The 18,098-nt window shown below is 39.0% G+C and overlaps 1 protein-coding gene across 8 annotated transcripts in view; it reads left to right on the top strand.

The window, feature by feature from the left end:
• Positions 1–18,098, top strand: part of ARID1B (AT-rich interaction domain 1B) — a 325,490-nt gene that overhangs the window by 248,720 nt on the left and 58,672 nt on the right. For all 8 annotated transcript variants that reach the window (XM_077782156.1, XM_077782157.1, XM_077782158.1 and 5 more), the window contains 2 exons: positions 9,923–10,102; positions 16,424–16,751. In XM_077782156.1, the coding sequence (XP_077638282.1) occupies positions 9,923–10,102; positions 16,424–16,751 (508 nt within the window). The remainder of the gene's footprint in view (positions 1–9,922; positions 10,103–16,423; positions 16,752–18,098) is intronic.

Here is an 18,098-nt window from a genome sequence, read left to right as displayed (position 1 = left end):
ATCAGATTTATGGCTTAATACTGATGTTTGATGGTAGAGATTCTTTTTCCTGAAATCTATTTTCTTCTTAAAAAGGGAAACCAGAAGGAAGAAAATAGATCAAAGAATTCTTATTGCAACACGAAAGATACTGTAGTTTGCTTTTAGATCTTAAAAAGACTTTTTCCCTGAGAATACGATTTTTGCTCTCATTTGGGGATTTGGGATCTATTCAGAGCACTGAGGAGCTAGAGAATAAAGTGATTCTTGTCATTAACATTCTTCTGCTTGCCATGTTAAGGATGACACCACTTAAGGTTAAATCAGACTTGGTAATAAGTTTACTTGATGTAGACTGAAGTGTTTCAGGCTCTTAAAGAAAGATGCTTGAGACATGCATAGAGTGCAAAGCCACAGGTATGTTTGAGTACCTCTTCTGCACACAGCGTTCTCCAAGTGGGTCAGTGCAGGGGAGCTGAGCTCTGTCTGGTATTCAGGAGCACTCTGCCAGACTGGGCAGAAATCATGCCCAGAAAACTGGGGTTAGAGGAACTGTGCCCTCAACAAACAGAAGAAGTGCATCACATAAGGAGGAAAAGCAGGTTTTAGTTGAAACTGTGACACTAGCTCAGTAAAGCATCCCTTTTTTATCTCAAGGCATGTGATGAAGTAGGACCATGATGCCAAGGAATACACAGAGCAGGTCTATATATGAAGGCAGAGCCAGGCACTAAGCTTTATTGGTGACTCAAAAAGCTACATTACTTTCTCAACTTAATGAGTGCTAAATTTAATGACAGTTTTTAAAAAGATCAAAGGCTCATTCATTTTTGCTTCTGTATTTTTAATTGGATTGTAAAAGTGGAAGTGCACTGAAATGTAGTGTCAGTGTGATAAGCAGGTTTTTAAAATGTGTGCTTGCTATTTTGATTAGCAATGCACAGCAAAAAAAACTAACAATATGTCTACTTTGATTAGTAATCAGCATCACTGGGAAGAAAAGTTCCTATTCTCCTCTCTGAGCTGTGGAGTGCATAGTTTTGTGTCTGTCTCTCAAGTGTTTCAGGAAAACCTGCTTTTCTTGCCCAGAAGTATTAGAAATAATGTTACTCTGCCAAAACAGGTTAATTCTTAAAGAAGTTGATCACCATTTCAGGATGCTGGTTCCAGACTGTACTTGGATTTCAGACATACACCCACCAGTCTCAGCTTTGGGTTGATCTGATTACTTGTGGCCTATGCTAAATATACAGCAGGCCATCTGCAAGAAAAATCAAAGGACAAATGGGTATGATTTACATATGATAAGCCATGCTGGGAGACAGCAAAACTGCAGAAGTAGGATGTGAAGTAAGTAATAATATCTGTAAAATCAAAACCCAGAGTCAGTTCTCAACAAATAAATTTTGTATACTAGCAGCTGGTCATTGCACTCTTCTTGCTGATGTTAAATCTTGTTAGACTTGGAGATTAATCTTTATTTCATTTTTTTAAACTAAACTGGGGATTCTCTTTTTGAGATTAGGGAGCAGAATTGCCTTATTCTGAGAGAGTTTATATAGTTGCCAGCAGAGAGACTTCTCAATAGAAAAGTTTCCACTGACTTCATTAGGCAGCCATCAAATTCCCTGCCTCTGGGTTCAGGGAGCAAGATAAGCTACAGCAGTTACTGAAGAAGAACTTGACAGAGTGAGTTCATGTTGCTGTCACACCCTTGATGTGAAGTTGCTGGGTATGATCCCTGTCCCTGGGAGAGCTTCCCATCATGGCCTATAAACTGGGAGCTCCCTGTGGTCTGCCTATTTAACAGCACCATTGTTGTCAGGACACTCAATGCCTAAGTTAACCTGTTTATGAAGCTTCTGTAAAGATAAACAATCTTTAATCTAAGACCCTTTATGTCTTTTAAAATTAATATACAGGACAGTGAGTTCAAGTCTATATAATGTATATATTAATAGCTAACACTGGATAATTCCCACCATCCCAAAGGATCCCAAAAGAATAAACACTCATCAGGGAACAGCTGCAAATCAAGGAAAGGAAAAAATCAGTCAAATCATAAATCATGGTAAAAATAAGACTGTGGCAAAGGCATTTTGGGACTGAGGACAACACACTGATTTTGTGTTTTTGAAAGAGGCAATATAATTTATTTTACATGTGCACAACAGAAGACACATCACGTATATTTTATCTTGTCCACAAAGTGTATATATAGTGATATTCAATATATTTACTTCATGAAAAGGAAGATCTGACTTGATTCAGAACCTTTGAACAGCAGTCTCTGAGGAGGGTAAAATTTTCAGACATGAAATTTAGACCACTAAGCCTGCATGTTTTGCACATACACATTGTAAAATGCCATTCCTTGCTCTCCTCCATGATTTTCGTAAGTGTGCACGTTATTAGGGAAACACAGACAAATGTTGATTGTGCAAAGCAGATGGACTCCTCAGGTTTTAATGTTGCTGCTGAGATTTCTTCCAGCAGCCCAAGCTACCTACTGAAATTCAGGATTCCCTTCAGGGGCAGCTGGGAGGGCAGGGTGGGCACTTTTGTACTGCAAGTCATTGTGACCCTGATTTTTCAAGCACCATAGTAAAAGCATCTTATGTAAGGTAGATTACAGTAACAAATTATGTGTAAAATGGTGAATGAGCAATGTGTTTTTTGTTTAGGCTGTGCATGAACATCTCCACAAATATCTTTCCTTCTTTGTCCTCAGTATAGCACTTAAAAATTTGCATCAGAGGGCATTATGCAAGGTTTGCATTAGGAAAGGTTGGATATTTCTTCCCCGGCTACCATCTGGGTAATCTGTCTGATCCTTCCCCAGATTCTAATTTATCAGTGATAGATTATATGAATTTCAAGGCTAGGCAGTAGCAGAGGGAGATTTAGGGGTGGGAAAAATTTAAACATTATTGCATGCTATACATGGACTGGGTTTTGTAATATCAGAGAGAGAAGCAGAGGAGATTCAGCCAGTTAACCTAATAGCACAGCTGGTAAAACACTAGGGGGTCTGGGTTAAAACCTTAGCTAGGTCATTAGTTTCCATCTTCCCCAAAGCTATTCACATTGTGAAGAGAAGCAGTCAGACAAATAAACAGTGAGGAGACTGTAAGATAGATATTAAAGCATAATAAGAAAATAATTTTAAAGAAAAATAAAACCAGTCCAGCACTTTTTCTTAAACAGAACATTGGTCTTTTTGTGGAAACGAGAAATACTGCAGTGATCTTTGCAGGAAATCCTAATTTTGCTATGGCAATGTTTTCCTTTACTGCTGTTTCCCATAAGCAAAGAAGCATTCTTTGTTGAATGGATGTGAAGAAATGTGGTGGTTATACTGCAGATATTAGCAGATGCCATTGTGAAAATAAATTGTCCAGATACCAAAGGGAAATCATGTCACTGTTACTCTAGCCTAGAGAAGTTCAGATGGTTTTTGTGGTGCTCTGATGGACTTGGAGAAGCTGGCAAGGTTTATGTGGGTTTTTTTGTGGGCTGAAAAAAAGAGCTCAGCATAGAAATTTGATTACATTTTTTTCATGGTTAATGGAGAAACATTAGAAGAACTTCTAATTAGAAGAAGAGCAGTTCATTAGAAGAAGAGTTCTCAGAAGAACTGAGAGAGTGAATGTCTGAGGAAGGAAAGTTTGCCAAAAACTGTATCGTGGATGTGCAAGCATTTGCTCTTTTTTCTCAAAGAACTTTCTCCTAAAAACATTTTGGAACTTTTTTTTTTTTAATAGAATGAGATTGGAGAAAGAAACAAGAAATTTAAATACCATTTTTAGCTTTAATAAAATATTATGTCTGAAGATACTGTATTGGTGTAATGCAGATATTTTAATTTTTATTATTTATTTTGTCTGGCTATTAACTGGAGAGGAATATGGAGTATTAGTATTTACATTGTCTAATTGAGATGGACACTTCAAGCTCAGCCACTCATGCTCACCAACCCATCACCATATGATGTGTATTGCTAAGTTAGATGCTCTTTGTATGTCAAACATAGGTCTAGCTGGGCATATGTTAATAAGGTTGCTTTCTGGAAAATGAAAATAGGATCTGAGGTATCTCAAATGTAAAGAAATCTTGTGCCTGCTTGCCCTAGATACCTGGTTTTTATGCCACGTGATTTCACTTGATTTAGTTAGTTTATTTTCTGGTACATGGGTCAAACCTTCACCAGTTTCTTAATTGCTGTTATTTGTTTAGACCTATGTAACATTTTTGTCTGCTTAGATTTTTTCCAGTGCCTAAATCTCTCTCACTGTGTCCTTTTCAGTGTTTATTTTAAGTAGCACCTTAGGGGTAAGTACCATGCCATTCTTTGCCAGTGACAGTAAGTAGTTTATGGCCAGGTAGAGCTGGCCCCCATAAGCGATGGTGCAACAGTATTTTCTCAGCTCCTGCTGTCTGTAAGCCACACATCTCCAGATTTGACTACACCATGTGAAGTGTTTGTTCAAGTACCATTTGCAGACAACCTGGTTGCATATTTAGGGTTTTGGAGTCACAGGCTTACATGAGAATATCCATCTCTTTCAATTACTAGAACACTTAATTAATGTGTGAGTTGTGTTCTGTTGGCTATTTCCTTGCAGTGCTCTGAAGTGCTGACTGTTGACATGTTTAGCTGGGCAAAAACCCAGACATGGTTCACCAGTCTGAAGCCTTCCTGAGCTGTCCTTGCCATCTGAAATGGGTGGGCTAGGCAGAGTTTCAGTGGGACTGTGATGTTCCTGAGCATCCTGCTGTGCTAACAGGGTGCCAAATCACAGAATAATGATTTGTTTAGCTTTTCATTTGTTTAGCTTTACCCTGATATATCTCCGTGTTGTTTACCCACAGATGAACTAGATTTGGGAGTCACTGCTTTAGATCCCTCATACTTCTGTTGTATACTCTGGTGAAAATCCTGAGAGAGTGGATACAACACTAACCACTGTTTGAGGAAGGAAGGTCTGCCAAAAGCTTGTGTCATGGGTGTGCAAACATTTGCTCTTTTTTCTCAAGGGTACTGACCAGTGCCGTGTTAAAATACCAAGCATTGGAAATTTCTGTTTCTCCCCATACACAAGTTTTTCCTTTAGAGGTAGTGGAAAATATCTCTTCACTTAATTTTTTTGAGCTGATTCATAAGTACATGATTTTATGTTGTTTTTACCTAATTAGTTGATCATCAGTGTATGTATCCAGTCTCTTTCTAGTTTTCTTATTCCATGATTTTCAGACTAATAAGCCTGTGTAGCTGGTAATAGCCCTTGCTTCAGCCTCTGCCCTTGAACAAGGGGAGCTTCCTTGTTCCTTACTCAGAAAGGTTCCCGAGTTGTTTTGGTTGCAAGCTCTGTCACTAAGCATGCCCCTCTAGAAAGAGCTGCAGCCTGGTGTACTTGTTTCTTAGGTAAGTTCATTTTTACAATATACTGTTGCACATTGTACCTTTCCTCATTTCTTACTTATCAGATGCATAGGTTAATGATGATCTGCTATCACTGAAAACTCCAAAGTTTTTGTGAGCTGATAATGAGTAAGTGTTGCACGTGTTTTCTGGTTTAATTCATTCATGAAAATCGATGGACTACTCCTGGCTAAATCAAAAGACTTCTCATTGGTTAAAGTGTGTGCCAGTAGACAGTTACTGTCCATCAACTGATGTGCAATAACCTATTCCTTTGCAGTCACTTCCTTTTGTGTTTGAGTTTCTACTTTCCTGTAATGTTTCTTCATATTCAAGCAAAGATTTTAAAATATTGAAAGAATCCATCTGATGTTTTACAGCAGCACCCAGCATGGGTAGTGCTAAAGTGATAGTATTCAAGAAACAGATGGGTTTGTTTTGGTCAATGAACAGATGTAAGACAACCTTAGTGCACAATTTCATGAAGCTTTAGTAATTTACTGTTGTATATCTGTTTTGTGTATACATATGCGTAAGGGAAGGAGAAGGTTTTAAATTATTTTTAAAAGTCATCATAGGTGGTATTAGCTAAATTATGTGTATTACCAGGTGTTAGTGCTCTTTAGAACAACAGAAGTTTCATTTTTGTCTTTTCCTTCATCTGAGGAGCAGAAACACTTCTATCACAAGCATTGCTTTGTTTATTTTTTCTCTGTATTTTGCTAAAAAGAAAGAAGAAAAATAAGATGCTACCTGACCATTTTTAAATGCTCTATGTATGTTCAATTTGAACATGCAAACATATTTTATTATTGTTACAGTGTGATAACTGTTAATATGCTACTCTTCCACTGAGAACAGAAAAAAAAAAAAAGAGAAAAGATGACTCTGCAATGTTAAAATGGTTTTTAATACAGTTCTTCATGTATGTAAATGTAGTATAAAAGCTAACTCAAAAGGAAGAGAATGCTTCTGGGAGGGTCACTTTATCCGGCTACTTCTGAAATAGCTTTGTTTGCCAAAACCCACTCAAGTGTTTTTTCAATAAGTACTCTTTTGTTGTGATGGCAAGTAAAGCATCACCTCTACCTCTTTTTATCATTAATATTAAGGGAAGGGAGTAGATTTGTTCACTGATGAGTGTGTTGCCACTGCAGTTTTAAAAGCTTAATTCATAGCTATTTCCTAGCAGTTTAAAAGACAAAACAACAACCCACCTTGTTGTCACAGGGGTTGACATGTCAGATGCAGTCTGGCTGTTGAATCACTTCACTACCATTACTCTAGTGCACCTCTAATGTAATCCTACTTCCATTCTTTACAGAAGAAAGAAAACTTTATCTTAAATCTAATTTTCTGGAAAGAAAATTTATTTCTTTTTGTATCAGCTATAAAATGAAGTTGAACACTAGGGAAAATGTGTGTAAATAAGGAAAAATGAATGTATACCAGCTGCTCCTTTTCATTTCTGATAAGATTTTTAGAATTGATGTTGTTTTTTTCTTTATGATGCATGAATGTTAATGTATTGACCGGGAACCCTTTTCTCTGTAAGACGTCTGAGCTTTCTGCAAATACTTAAACCACTTCAAACTCATACACTGATCTCTGGATGTTGACTGGGCTGTCAAGGAGGCTGATGAAGATAGGCTCCTCTATGTTATAATGGAATCCAGATTACAGTAAGATCTGTTCTTTGCTACTCCACATCTCATCTATAGCTGAAATGACTCCTCTGCTCCCTGGAAGGAAATTAGAGCATGTCCCGTTTTAATATCATGCTTCAGTGTACCATACAGAGAGTAGCAGAACATAGCATAGATATTCTTCCTGAATTTCAGGATTCCTTTTCCTTAATTCTTTATCTTAATATCTTCCTTCAACAGAAAATAGCAAAGCCAGCCTGTATTTGAGAGGAATCTACACACTCTGAGATTATGAAACTCATGCCTCACATCAAAAACAGTTTAATAGTGTTCCTTTTTTGTTTTGTTAATCAACATCTTTATTAAGCTACGGCTAGAGCATGAGTTTGAGTAGTATCACACAGTTATCTCTGCTCTTGAGTTTCTGGCATGCCCCAGCTTGGTTTTGGCCAATGTTCCCTGAGCCACAGCCCAGAGCATGGATAAGGCAGGACAAGGAACTGTGCCCAGAAGCCATACAGATAAGGTTACCAGGACTGAGTGGGAAGGTTTATCTGGATGGACACCAGTGTCCCACTCTCTTCCTGGCATGTTTTATTTATGACTGTACACATAGCTATACATCATTCCACAGCATCCAGAATGAATGAGGAGGAGTTTACTGAGGAAGAGGTCATTTGAGTAGAAACACTTATTTTTTACTTGTTAGTCTGGTCCCTTTAGAAGCATTTTTGACAGCAGCAGAGCTAGTTAAAACTGATAATCTCCATGTTTTTCATTAGACATTAGTCCATGTTTTTCATTAGACATTAGTCGATGTTTTCCATTAGCTTCAACAACCAGCAGTCCCTCTGCATCACTACTAGAAATTACTATACCAGTAGCTGTTCAGTGTATCACCCTTCCTTGTGGTGTAAAGAAAAGTACTGCTTGCAATAATAATGGGGCTGAAAAACCTTAATCACTAGAGCAATGTTTGGAAAGTTACCTCATATGGATTAAAAGATGAACAGAAAAAACCCCTCACTTCTAGACACAGGAGTAACTTTACTGTCTTTATAATAAACATCTTAGTGTGACCAGTACAAATTTTTTCATTCAAATGGATCCCACAAGAGTGATATATATGGTGTGTGTCAGGAGCATGGGCTTTGATTTTGTACAGACATATGATTGTATTAGGTTTCTAAATTACTTACAGCACTGTTAGCAGAAGACATAGGCCTTGTAGTAAGAGCTCTGCCCAGAGTGGAACTGTTCTAAAAATCAAGGGGTCTGTTTCAAAAGAAAGCTAAATGGAGAAGGTCATGCAAGTTTTCCTTTGCAGAAGTGTGGAGTTTTCCAACCAGTACAGACCAGTTTCCAAGCTGTCATTTTGCACTCAGTTTTTTGCTGCATCATGTGTCAATGTCCTCTCTGCCTCCAGAGCAAGTGCCAGACTCTGACTTTGCAATTCAGGTGTGATCAAGTTCCTTGTCTTGGGCTTGAACAAAGATCAGAAAAAATTGATGCATATTCTGCCAAGTCTTGCAGTTGGAGTTTTAGCACAATATGGATTGAGCTGTTCACATCATGAAAGAACTGTGCCCAAGGGGTACAAAGTCATCTCATCTCCTGGTTTTTCTCCTTACAACCCGCGCCTCAGTGTTTTCAGTTACAGTATGATCATGTCTCTGGTTATGGCTCAGAAAAGATTACCTCTCTTCATTAATCAGGCGTTGAGTGTCCGGGGGTGGGGAGAGGGTGATGTTTGGTGCTAACCAGTGGGAGGACACCCTGGCCCTGTGGGAGAGTCACCCTTTTGTGCCACACCCCGGGGCTCCCTCCTCACTCAGCATGGTGGCAGCACAGCCAGAGCTGGCCTGTGCTATGTGCGGGTTTTTGCCTTGCAGGGAAATGGAAAGATGAAATTTAATATGCAAGCAGAACAGGAAAGAAAGAGGATTTCCTCCAGAAATAAATAAAAAAAAACCCTACTAAATTTTTGCCAGCACATCCTCCTCAACATTCAAAGCAGCACTAAAACCTTTCAGGATATAAAACATATAGAAAACCAGCATCCCTACATAGACATTTCGTGGGCAGGATTGCAGGATTTTTCCCAGTTCATGAAAACTTTAAAACCCCACCTCAAAACCCTCATCTTCCTTCATTTAATAGGCTTAGTTCTGTTCCTCCATGTGAAGCTTCTAAATTTGATACTGTTTCAGTAGGTCTCATGCTGTCACTTTTGAACTTTAAATTAAATTTGGATTCATTAATACATTTACAAAAGGGAAAAAGGAGAAAATGCAATGGAATGTGCAGGAGAAAGACCAGAAGAAGGACCTAGAGAACAAATACATAAGAAAACAACTGTTATTTCTGGCTGGTATGACTAGTCTTCACATAGAGGTAAATCTTAGTTCTGGTGAGCTTCTTGGCCATAGAGGAGTATTTACAGTGGGTTTCTATATGCTGAAGTGAGGCATTTTCAAAGTGATGTATAATTTTGAGGTTGTGATACTCCCACCAAAAGTCATCAGCAAATTCCCTATTACTGCTAATTAACTAATGCATATAATTGCCTTTATTTTTTTCCCCTAAAAGTTGTTTTCATTTTAAAATTGAGACACATTTGTAAATAAGCAGGACTGCCTGTCTTCATTTACAAGTAAAGGTTTTCAAACCTTATGTGCAGGTTTTGGTAGTCGAGACATCATTGCTGACTTGGAGATGTGTGTGGTTTCCTTTGTATGAACAACAGCAGTTTTCTGGGTATCCTTAGTCTGAAATAACTAAAGAGAGTTCGTTTATTTTAATGCGAAAGATCTTTTAGAAATAAAGAACAGTTACCTGAATATTAATTTTTGCTTTGGTGCTTTTCTCCCTATAGGTTTTATGGCAGGCATACAGAGGAACCCTCAAATGTCACAGTATGGACCTCAACAAACTGGACCTTCCATGTCACCACACCCCTCACCTGGAGGTCAAGTGCATCCTGGAATTGGTAGCTTTCAACAGAGTAATTCAAGTGGTACTTATGGGCCTCAGATGAGCCAGTATGGACCACAAGGTAAAATGCTTGCTGGTAATAGATACAATAATTTATATATATATATATATTTTTTTTTTTTTACTATATATATATGTATTGTGTATGTATGTTAAAAACAACAAAAACATACAGACAACACTCTCTCAAAAAAAAAATCCTAAACAAATAAAACTGTATCCAAAGGTGGAGCTGCACCTTGTGGAAGAAGCTGTTTCTGTTTCTGTTATTAGCACCTTTCTCTGTATAAAAATAGCGACATTAAATTAGACAAGGAAATTAAGAATCTGTGGCATTGCCAGGTCTATTGTTTAGGAGCCCAAGCATGTCATCTCTGTGATGAGGCTGCATTTGAGCAAGCATGGAATAAGGGTCACAGCACTGCTCCCAAAATAGGACTTCTTTTTTAGGATAAAATCCCAAGGCCAGCCTGAAATTGCGTGGTGACTTTGAGGGTAAAGTCTTCTAACAAGCATAATAATGCAGTGGCTACTGTGGAAATAGAATATTGAGCTCTAATGCTTATGGTTTGTGAATCTTAACTAACCCTTCAGACTGAGAGAAACAGTTCCTTTTATTTTGCTTGTTTGGCAGAATTGGTGGGGGAGTGAACCAAAATAGAATACAGTTTCTGCTCCTGGACAGCCTTGAACTTATCTGTTGTTTTGCCTTTAATAGATAACCTTTCTAAAGTATGCGTGTTTAGGGGTTTAATGAAGTTGAAGTCAAGCCATGGAATATATAAGGGTCAGTATTTTCTTTAGAGGAACATAAAGAAGCTTTTCTATTTCAGCACTTCCTACTGTTGCTTTCTTATTTAAAAGCCTCAGAAAGGATTTGAGCCAGCAATGGGAATTTCTGTAGGGCTCAGTGACTCTCCCATGCTAGCAAGGATGGTTATTTTAGTCTCCCAAGTTTCTGAGAACTAGTTCTGATGTTTATTTGCAAGGAGCTTTGCTGCCCTATGCAATGCTCCTTTCTGTTTCATCTCTGGGTAGCGTTTGGTTCAGTGTTCTGAACACAGGGCTACAAGCCAAGATTTCCCAGTTTCTAATTTTGGCTCTGCCTTTTACATCATCTTTCAGCTTAGGCAAGTAGATTCATTTCTCTGCTTTGCTTTCCTTAACTATAAAATGGGACTAGTAATGCCTTATAGCCATGTGTGAAGATTAATTACCTAACTCCAGTTGACTGGTGCTTTCCTTTTATTTGGAAAGCATTTTGTGGCCATAAAATGCTGTCCAAGTGCTTATTTTTATCTGCACAGTGAGAAACTAGCTTAACTGGTAAAAAATCCAGTGGATTTATGGTATGCTATCCTGACTTCCAGCTGTACTGCTGCTGCTGAGATTCCGAACCATGGGAATAGTGGGTGTCAAGTGCAGTAAAACATTAGCCATCCACACTGATTGAATGGAAAGGTTTTTGTACTAAATCAATGCATTTAAGTAACACGCCAAATGCTACTTTCTCTTTTTGCTTGAGTTCAGCAGTTCTTTTCCTCCCTCTGTAGATGAAAGTGCCTATGTAATGATTTTATGGGTCATGGTCAAGAAGAAACTGCTATTAAAAAGTGAACTTGAGGGACAGGAAGAAAATGAGCATCATTGTCATTAACAGGCCATTTCAGAAGGGTTTGGTGAATAGTGTGATGGATGAAAACCATGTTCTTCTGCCAGTGCTTGGGAAGTACCAATGATTCTGTGCACTGGTCATCATAAAATAAGGGCCTTGCAGACTGTCAGCTCTATAGGTGACAATTAGACCAGAAGAATACTACATTTTCACCAGGGTGATCTAACCACCAGGGATGAAGATAGTGATATTTCCAAGTTATGTGTTTACCTGGACTTAAGGGTTTTTTAATAGCATTTTTTCATTTTAAATAAAAGTAATTCATAATTGCAACTCTTAACATACCCTATTATAAAGCATAAGCATATGCCAACAATGATGAATATATAATAATGTTATCCCATCTGCCTTTTTCTGCCAAAATAGCAAATATATTAAAAATTACGTGGGTTGAAACCAAGTTCTTAAATTATTAAACTAAAGTAATTCTCATGGATCTGATTTACTTTCCATGTTTTGTTCACATAAACCTTCTTCCAGAATATTGTTAAGCTTAGGCTGGGTTTGACAGGACTACTTGTATTTTCATATATGCATCAAAGCATTCTGGACACTAAGCTTTTGATCCAGCTTTGAATACTGGATTTCACTGTGTGCTGTCCTGAAAACAATTGCTCAAGGCTAGTGTCCTCTGTGCAGTGGAATTGCTCACCATAGTAAAGATTACATCATTAAGTTTGGACTGGAAGTATTAGCCCTCAGTTCATGAGAGCAGAATGATCCATTTCATGCCTATGGTTGATTTATTTGATTTTCATGTGTTTACATGACAATTAGAAGTATAATAAGAGCAGAATATATTTTTCCCAGGAAGCAGTTCTGTACTGGGTCCTAGTCGAATTCTGTGAAACCATTTCCTACAAAAATAATTAATGGCTTTGGCTCCACACTTCTGTGTGTCTGGGATACAACACAGGAACATGCAATACAGAAGATTAATTTTAATTTTTTATTAAATCCCAGCATTTTCCTGTCCCAAATAATTAAATTTTTAAAAAAGCAGAGTGAGGATAGAAGTTGTTACTGAAAGAATCTCTTTGGTTTGTATTTGGGCAACATCTGGCTCAGGGGCTAATGAGGCTCTGGTCTATGACCTGAGCATCAGACTGCTGCCACAGCAAAATGTCCCTTAAATGCACTCTGGAGAGCAGTCAGACGTTGTAGTCAGTTGGATCTTTTAAGACCGGGGCAGAGAAAAGCTTCCTGTGAATCAGTAAAATGTCTCAGAAATGCATCCTGTCTTCCTAACCTTTCCTACTCAATTCAGCAGTAAAGCTGTTCTGTTGGGGTATGACAAAGAGGGGAATCGGTACTGAATTTGTTTGAGCTGCAACCCCAGAGCTTCACTGTAAGTTAAACCCCCTTTTGTTGTGATAAAGTAGTATGAATTGAGTATTTGTGCTTTTAATGTTGGATTCATTTCACAAAAGCACTTTGCTGTCTAGTTCCCATTGGTTTTAATCCTAGCTTTTAATTAAAATGGTAGCATCTTAAGGATGAGATGCCCTGTCTATCATGAGAGTCTGACCTCTGAATCCAGACCCATGTATGCAAGAGTCTGTGGAGCTAAGACTTAAATATCAACTGTATCTTACTGAAGTCCCCTAGGTAAAATAGTTCAGAGGAATTCAGAACAACATATTTAAATTGTCTGTAGAAGAATAGCTTGATGGTTAAGTGCACATGTAAAAAATTCTAGAACTATTCCAATATGCTCTTTTTAATATGGTGAATCTGATCTATGTCTCTAAAGCAGAGAGCAAAGCTAACAGGTAGTTCTCAAATCTCCCTCTTTTTAGTTTGCCTGGAAATGGCAAGATCTCAGAGCACTTTGTTCAGCAAACCTGAACAAAGTGGACCAGAGTTTCAGCAGTAAGTATGAACATCTGTCTTTGGCAGGTTGTTAGTCAGCTTTTTTATACTTTATCTTCATTACATTCTTTTTTTTTTTTCCCTTGATTCCTGTTACAGCATTGTTTTTTCTCATGCATTAGAGATGTTGTCTCTCTTGGTACAGGTCTACTCTGCCAAGGGGGAGTTGGAATCAAAAATCCCTCAGATATGGAAGGGAGGAGTTGTTCACTTGTACTGTGCAGCCGCTGTTGCCAGGCTTGTACCCACTTGAAAAGTGTGGGCTTTTGAACTTGGCTGCCTGACACGTCCAGCTGATGTGGGCTGGCCTAGCATCTGCTGCATTCATTGTGTTTAATGCTGCATCCATCTGTTTTCTGTCAAAGCCACTGCCAACAAATTACTAATCTATTAGAGAAACATGGAAATAAGATTGCACTCCTCATTCCTGGCAATTCCTCTTGTATTTTGTTTGGCTTTTATTTTGCCTTTTTTTTCTTTTTTTTTTTTTTTTCTTTTTTTTTTTTTTTTTTTTTTTTTTTGTGGTCTGGGAAAGGTATAAGAATAGCTAGTACTTGATATATTGAGGAAATGCTTAGGGAAAGAAAAAGATGGAAAAAACCATTGAAACTTGTTTTCCTTACTAAAAAGATACAACTTCCCTATGCATTTTGTATCCCTGAAGATGAATGATTAGGAGCTATTTTAACTGAGCCACATATTTTTATGGAGAAGATTCCACTGTTTTTTCTGTGTTATGTGTATGCTGGAAAAGCCAAAGCACATAAGATTACATTTTTTGCCCCAATTCAAAATAGCGTGAAAACAGCAGTAGTGTTTTAGCATTGCTGTTTGCTCCTCCACGCATGCTGCTGAATGTACTTTGTAGACCCTAAATGACAAAACAAATTGGCTTTATGTAAATTGGACTGACAGTAGCTTCCAGTGATCATGGTTATCAGGTCTGCTAGTCTAGGGAGAGAATTTGCTTCACTTTGGGAAGCAGTGTTACTAATAGCATGTACATAAGATGTGCTAACTGCTGTGAATAATCTTTGAGTGCACATATGCACCATCCTGCTGTATTACATTTTTTTTCTATAAAGCAACTGGAAACCCAGAGCAACATCCCAGTTGTGTGCTGTTGCCTATAACACATTGCAGAGCAGTGTGAAACTAGTCAACCCTTCAGTCTGGAGTCACTTTTGCTGGATCAGATGCATGACTTGAGCCAGTCTCAGCAACTAAAACTCTGGCTGGGGGCAATGGCTCACTGTACAGAGAATAGTCAGCTGCCAGCAGCCAAGCCTAGAAGAGGAGGAGAAGTGACAGGGCAGTCTTAAGGCAGCATAAAGCTGAATCTGGAGCCTTTCATATCTGCTGAACCACATCCTGGGGATCCTTCTGTGAGGACCCCCAGGCAGAAACTTGGATTTTAAAGCAGAAGAGGATGGTTGCTTCTTTTCCTTGGGAAGTGTATGTCTCATATGTTTTCGCTGAGGAGATCTTGTAGTAGAGTGAGTCAGTTACAGACTGAAGAGAAGATTAGCAAAAGCACAGCAGCAGAAGCATATGAATTAATTATGGGTGCATTCAACTGATGGATGAATATGTTTATTTTAAATACAAATGGGCGTTGTTTGCCATCAAGCCCTCTGGATGGAGAGGCATGGCTGATCGGCACAATCACAGGAAGAGTCCAAGGGCTTCTGCCTTCGAATAAGCGTGGGAATATCTGAGAGTAGTCAGGAAACTCTGCTTCGTGGCATCCCACAGGGAGGGAATGGGTCATGTTTCCACTAATCTGGATGAGATGGAAATGAAGACAAGTCAAAACTGATGACTGAAGTAGTGCAATGTGATACGTTTCCTAAAATAGTTTTCTACCATATCTTTAGCTTTCTTTTTTTTTTCCTCTTTCTCATGCTGCCTGGGTTTGTTTCTGTAACACTGCATGCTGTATACTTGATTTTTCTTGAGATTTCAACGTGACAGGAAAATCAGCAGTCAAGGGAGTTAAGCTGCTGTAAGTGGAGCACTTTAGTGACAACACAGATTGGGTTCAGCCAGGTTTTCATGCTGTCCTTCATAAGGCACCTGCTTATATGAGCATCTTTGTACTCCTGCTGCTTACTTGTGTAAGACTAGTTTTCTCAGAGGAGTTGCACTGTAAGCTACCACCCCTTATGCTGACAAAACCAAACTGAACTTACTAGAAAAGCAGGATGGGGTGAGAGAGAGCAGGAATCTTTCTTGGACTTCAGCAGTCATCCTCCCCAGTCCACACCAGCATCATCTCTGTTTTAAATAGGCAGGACAGTTAGGAGCAAGAAGCCTGTTGCTGAAACTGCAGAAAGACAAAGGAATGAGAACATTAAATTACAAAAATGAAATTTCCCCAGAACTCATGTCATGGGCTTCTTAAATGTCACACGTTGTGCTGTGCTGTTAACTCTTTGGAGGCTGTACTTTTCTTTATTTCCTGTTGCCTTGTAACATACATTAGACAGAAAATGTTTGAGGGTATGTGAAAATCAGGTTCACAGGATAATTCAGGTTGGAGGGGTGCTCAAGAGGTGTTCTTAGCTGACCTTGTATTCAAATCAGGGTCAGATAAAGGATCAGACCAGGTTACTCTTGGCTGTATCCAACTGACTTTTGAAAACCTCCATGCTGGGAGTCTGCATAACCTCCTTGGGCAGTTTGTTCCACTGCTTCTCTCATGTAAAAGCGTTGTCCTGACTTTGGGTCACTTTAGTTCACATGTGTAAATTCTGCAGCTGCTAACTTCCTCAACAGAAACATTTGCTCAAAAGTTTTAATGTTCTTCTCTGTGCTTTTTATCATTTTGTTCAGGAAACTACTCCAGACCACCGACGTACAGCGGTGTGCCCAACACAAGTTACAGTGGCCCAGGACCCGGCATGGGTATAAATGCCAACAGTCAGATGCATGGACAGGGGCCAAGCCAGCCTTGTGGTTCCATGCCCCTGGGACGGATGCCATCAGCTGGGATGCAGAGCAGACCATTTCCTGGAAACATGAGCAGTATGACCCCCAATTCTCCTGGCATGTCTCAACAGGGAGGCCCTGGGATGGGCCCACCCATGCCAACTGTGAACCGTAAGGCACAGGAGGCGGCTGCTGCAGTGATGCAGGCTGCTGCGAACTCCGCTCAGAGCAGGTATGCATTCAGGTGAAAGGAGTTTAAATAAGTAGGAACATTTTTTCCTTGTCATTTCAGAAGTAACAGCGCTGTAGAGGTGTGTGAATGTGCATTTATACATGTTCTAGCTATGCCCTTATCTCTGGGAGGAGATGGTGTGTCCGAAGAATACTTTTTCTTAATCATCTCCTTTTCTTAAGGAGAAAGCATGCTGTTACCTGTTTGAATTATCCTCTCAAAAAGCAGTTCCAACAATGGTGATGATGGCCACTTCTAGTCTGATTCTTGACATTACAGTGTTAGGAAAACTCACATGATTGCAGCGACATTCAACAAACTCTCTGCAACTTCAAACTTTTTTAGGTTTTTATACCTTTTTTATCTCTGGTAAAGAGAGGGCCAGCACATCCTCAGCAGCTTACCCCTGCCAGAGAGTAAGGAAGCCTGTGAAGCTGCCCATCGGCACTTGTATCTGCTGCCCATGTTTTGAGCAGCAGTGCTGATGGCAGTTCTCTTCTGCGGGATGTTCTTGCTCCTAAGCAAGCCTGCAGAGGGGGAGATGAGGGCAGGCTGAGGGGAGCAGCTGGGGGGGAGAGACAGAGGGAGATGTAAAAAACAGTCTGTAGTTATCTGGAGTCAATACCTGCCACTTGTGCAGAGAACCTGCAAACATTACCTGCCGAGGCTGGGGCCATCATCTCTCTTGTCTCCCCTCCAAGGCAGCATAGCTACATACTGTCATTAATACTAATGACATATAGATTTTGGTAAAAAACACTTTGCTGTCCATGTCATTTTTAAAATTAGTGAATATTTGCAATTAATTTTTTTTTTATGAAGTTTTTCAGATTAAGTAATATCCACATTTTCCTGGACTCAAATAACTCCTGTCATATTTATTACCTTTCTCTGTTGCAAGAAGGTCCATAATGCTTTGAGAGTTACACAAAATCTAGTTGCACTCTTCTGGTGAACATGTTCATCATGTTTCATATGTGTATGTATTGCTCACTGCACTTATGCATATACATTCATCCAGATATTATCATTCAAGACCAATGTTTGTGGACACTAGAGTTGCTCTTATTCCAAGATGCAATGTTAAACACGAAATAGGAAGCCAGTGTGTCCCTGTATTTGTTACTTTCTTGTGTTGAGAGCTTGAAAGGCAGGTGGCTACTAATGATAAGCAGCAGCAAACTTTTAAAACAGTAACAGTTAATTTAGTGTACTTCATGTTCCTGCTCAGTAAAATAGAAACAGACTCCTTTAAAACAGACCATACTTCAAGAGATATCTATGAACCAGCAGTCCCCTTCTTCTGTTGGTTGTTTTAACAGACCTGTCTAGTAGGATTTATGAAAG

This window comes from Lonchura striata, chromosome 3 (genome assembly GCF_046129695.1).
Source record: "Lonchura striata isolate bLonStr1 chromosome 3, bLonStr1.mat, whole genome shotgun sequence".
NCBI lineage: Eukaryota > Metazoa > Chordata > Aves > Passeriformes > Estrildidae > Lonchura > Lonchura striata.
This window is presented reverse-complemented; position numbering and strand designations above follow the sequence as displayed.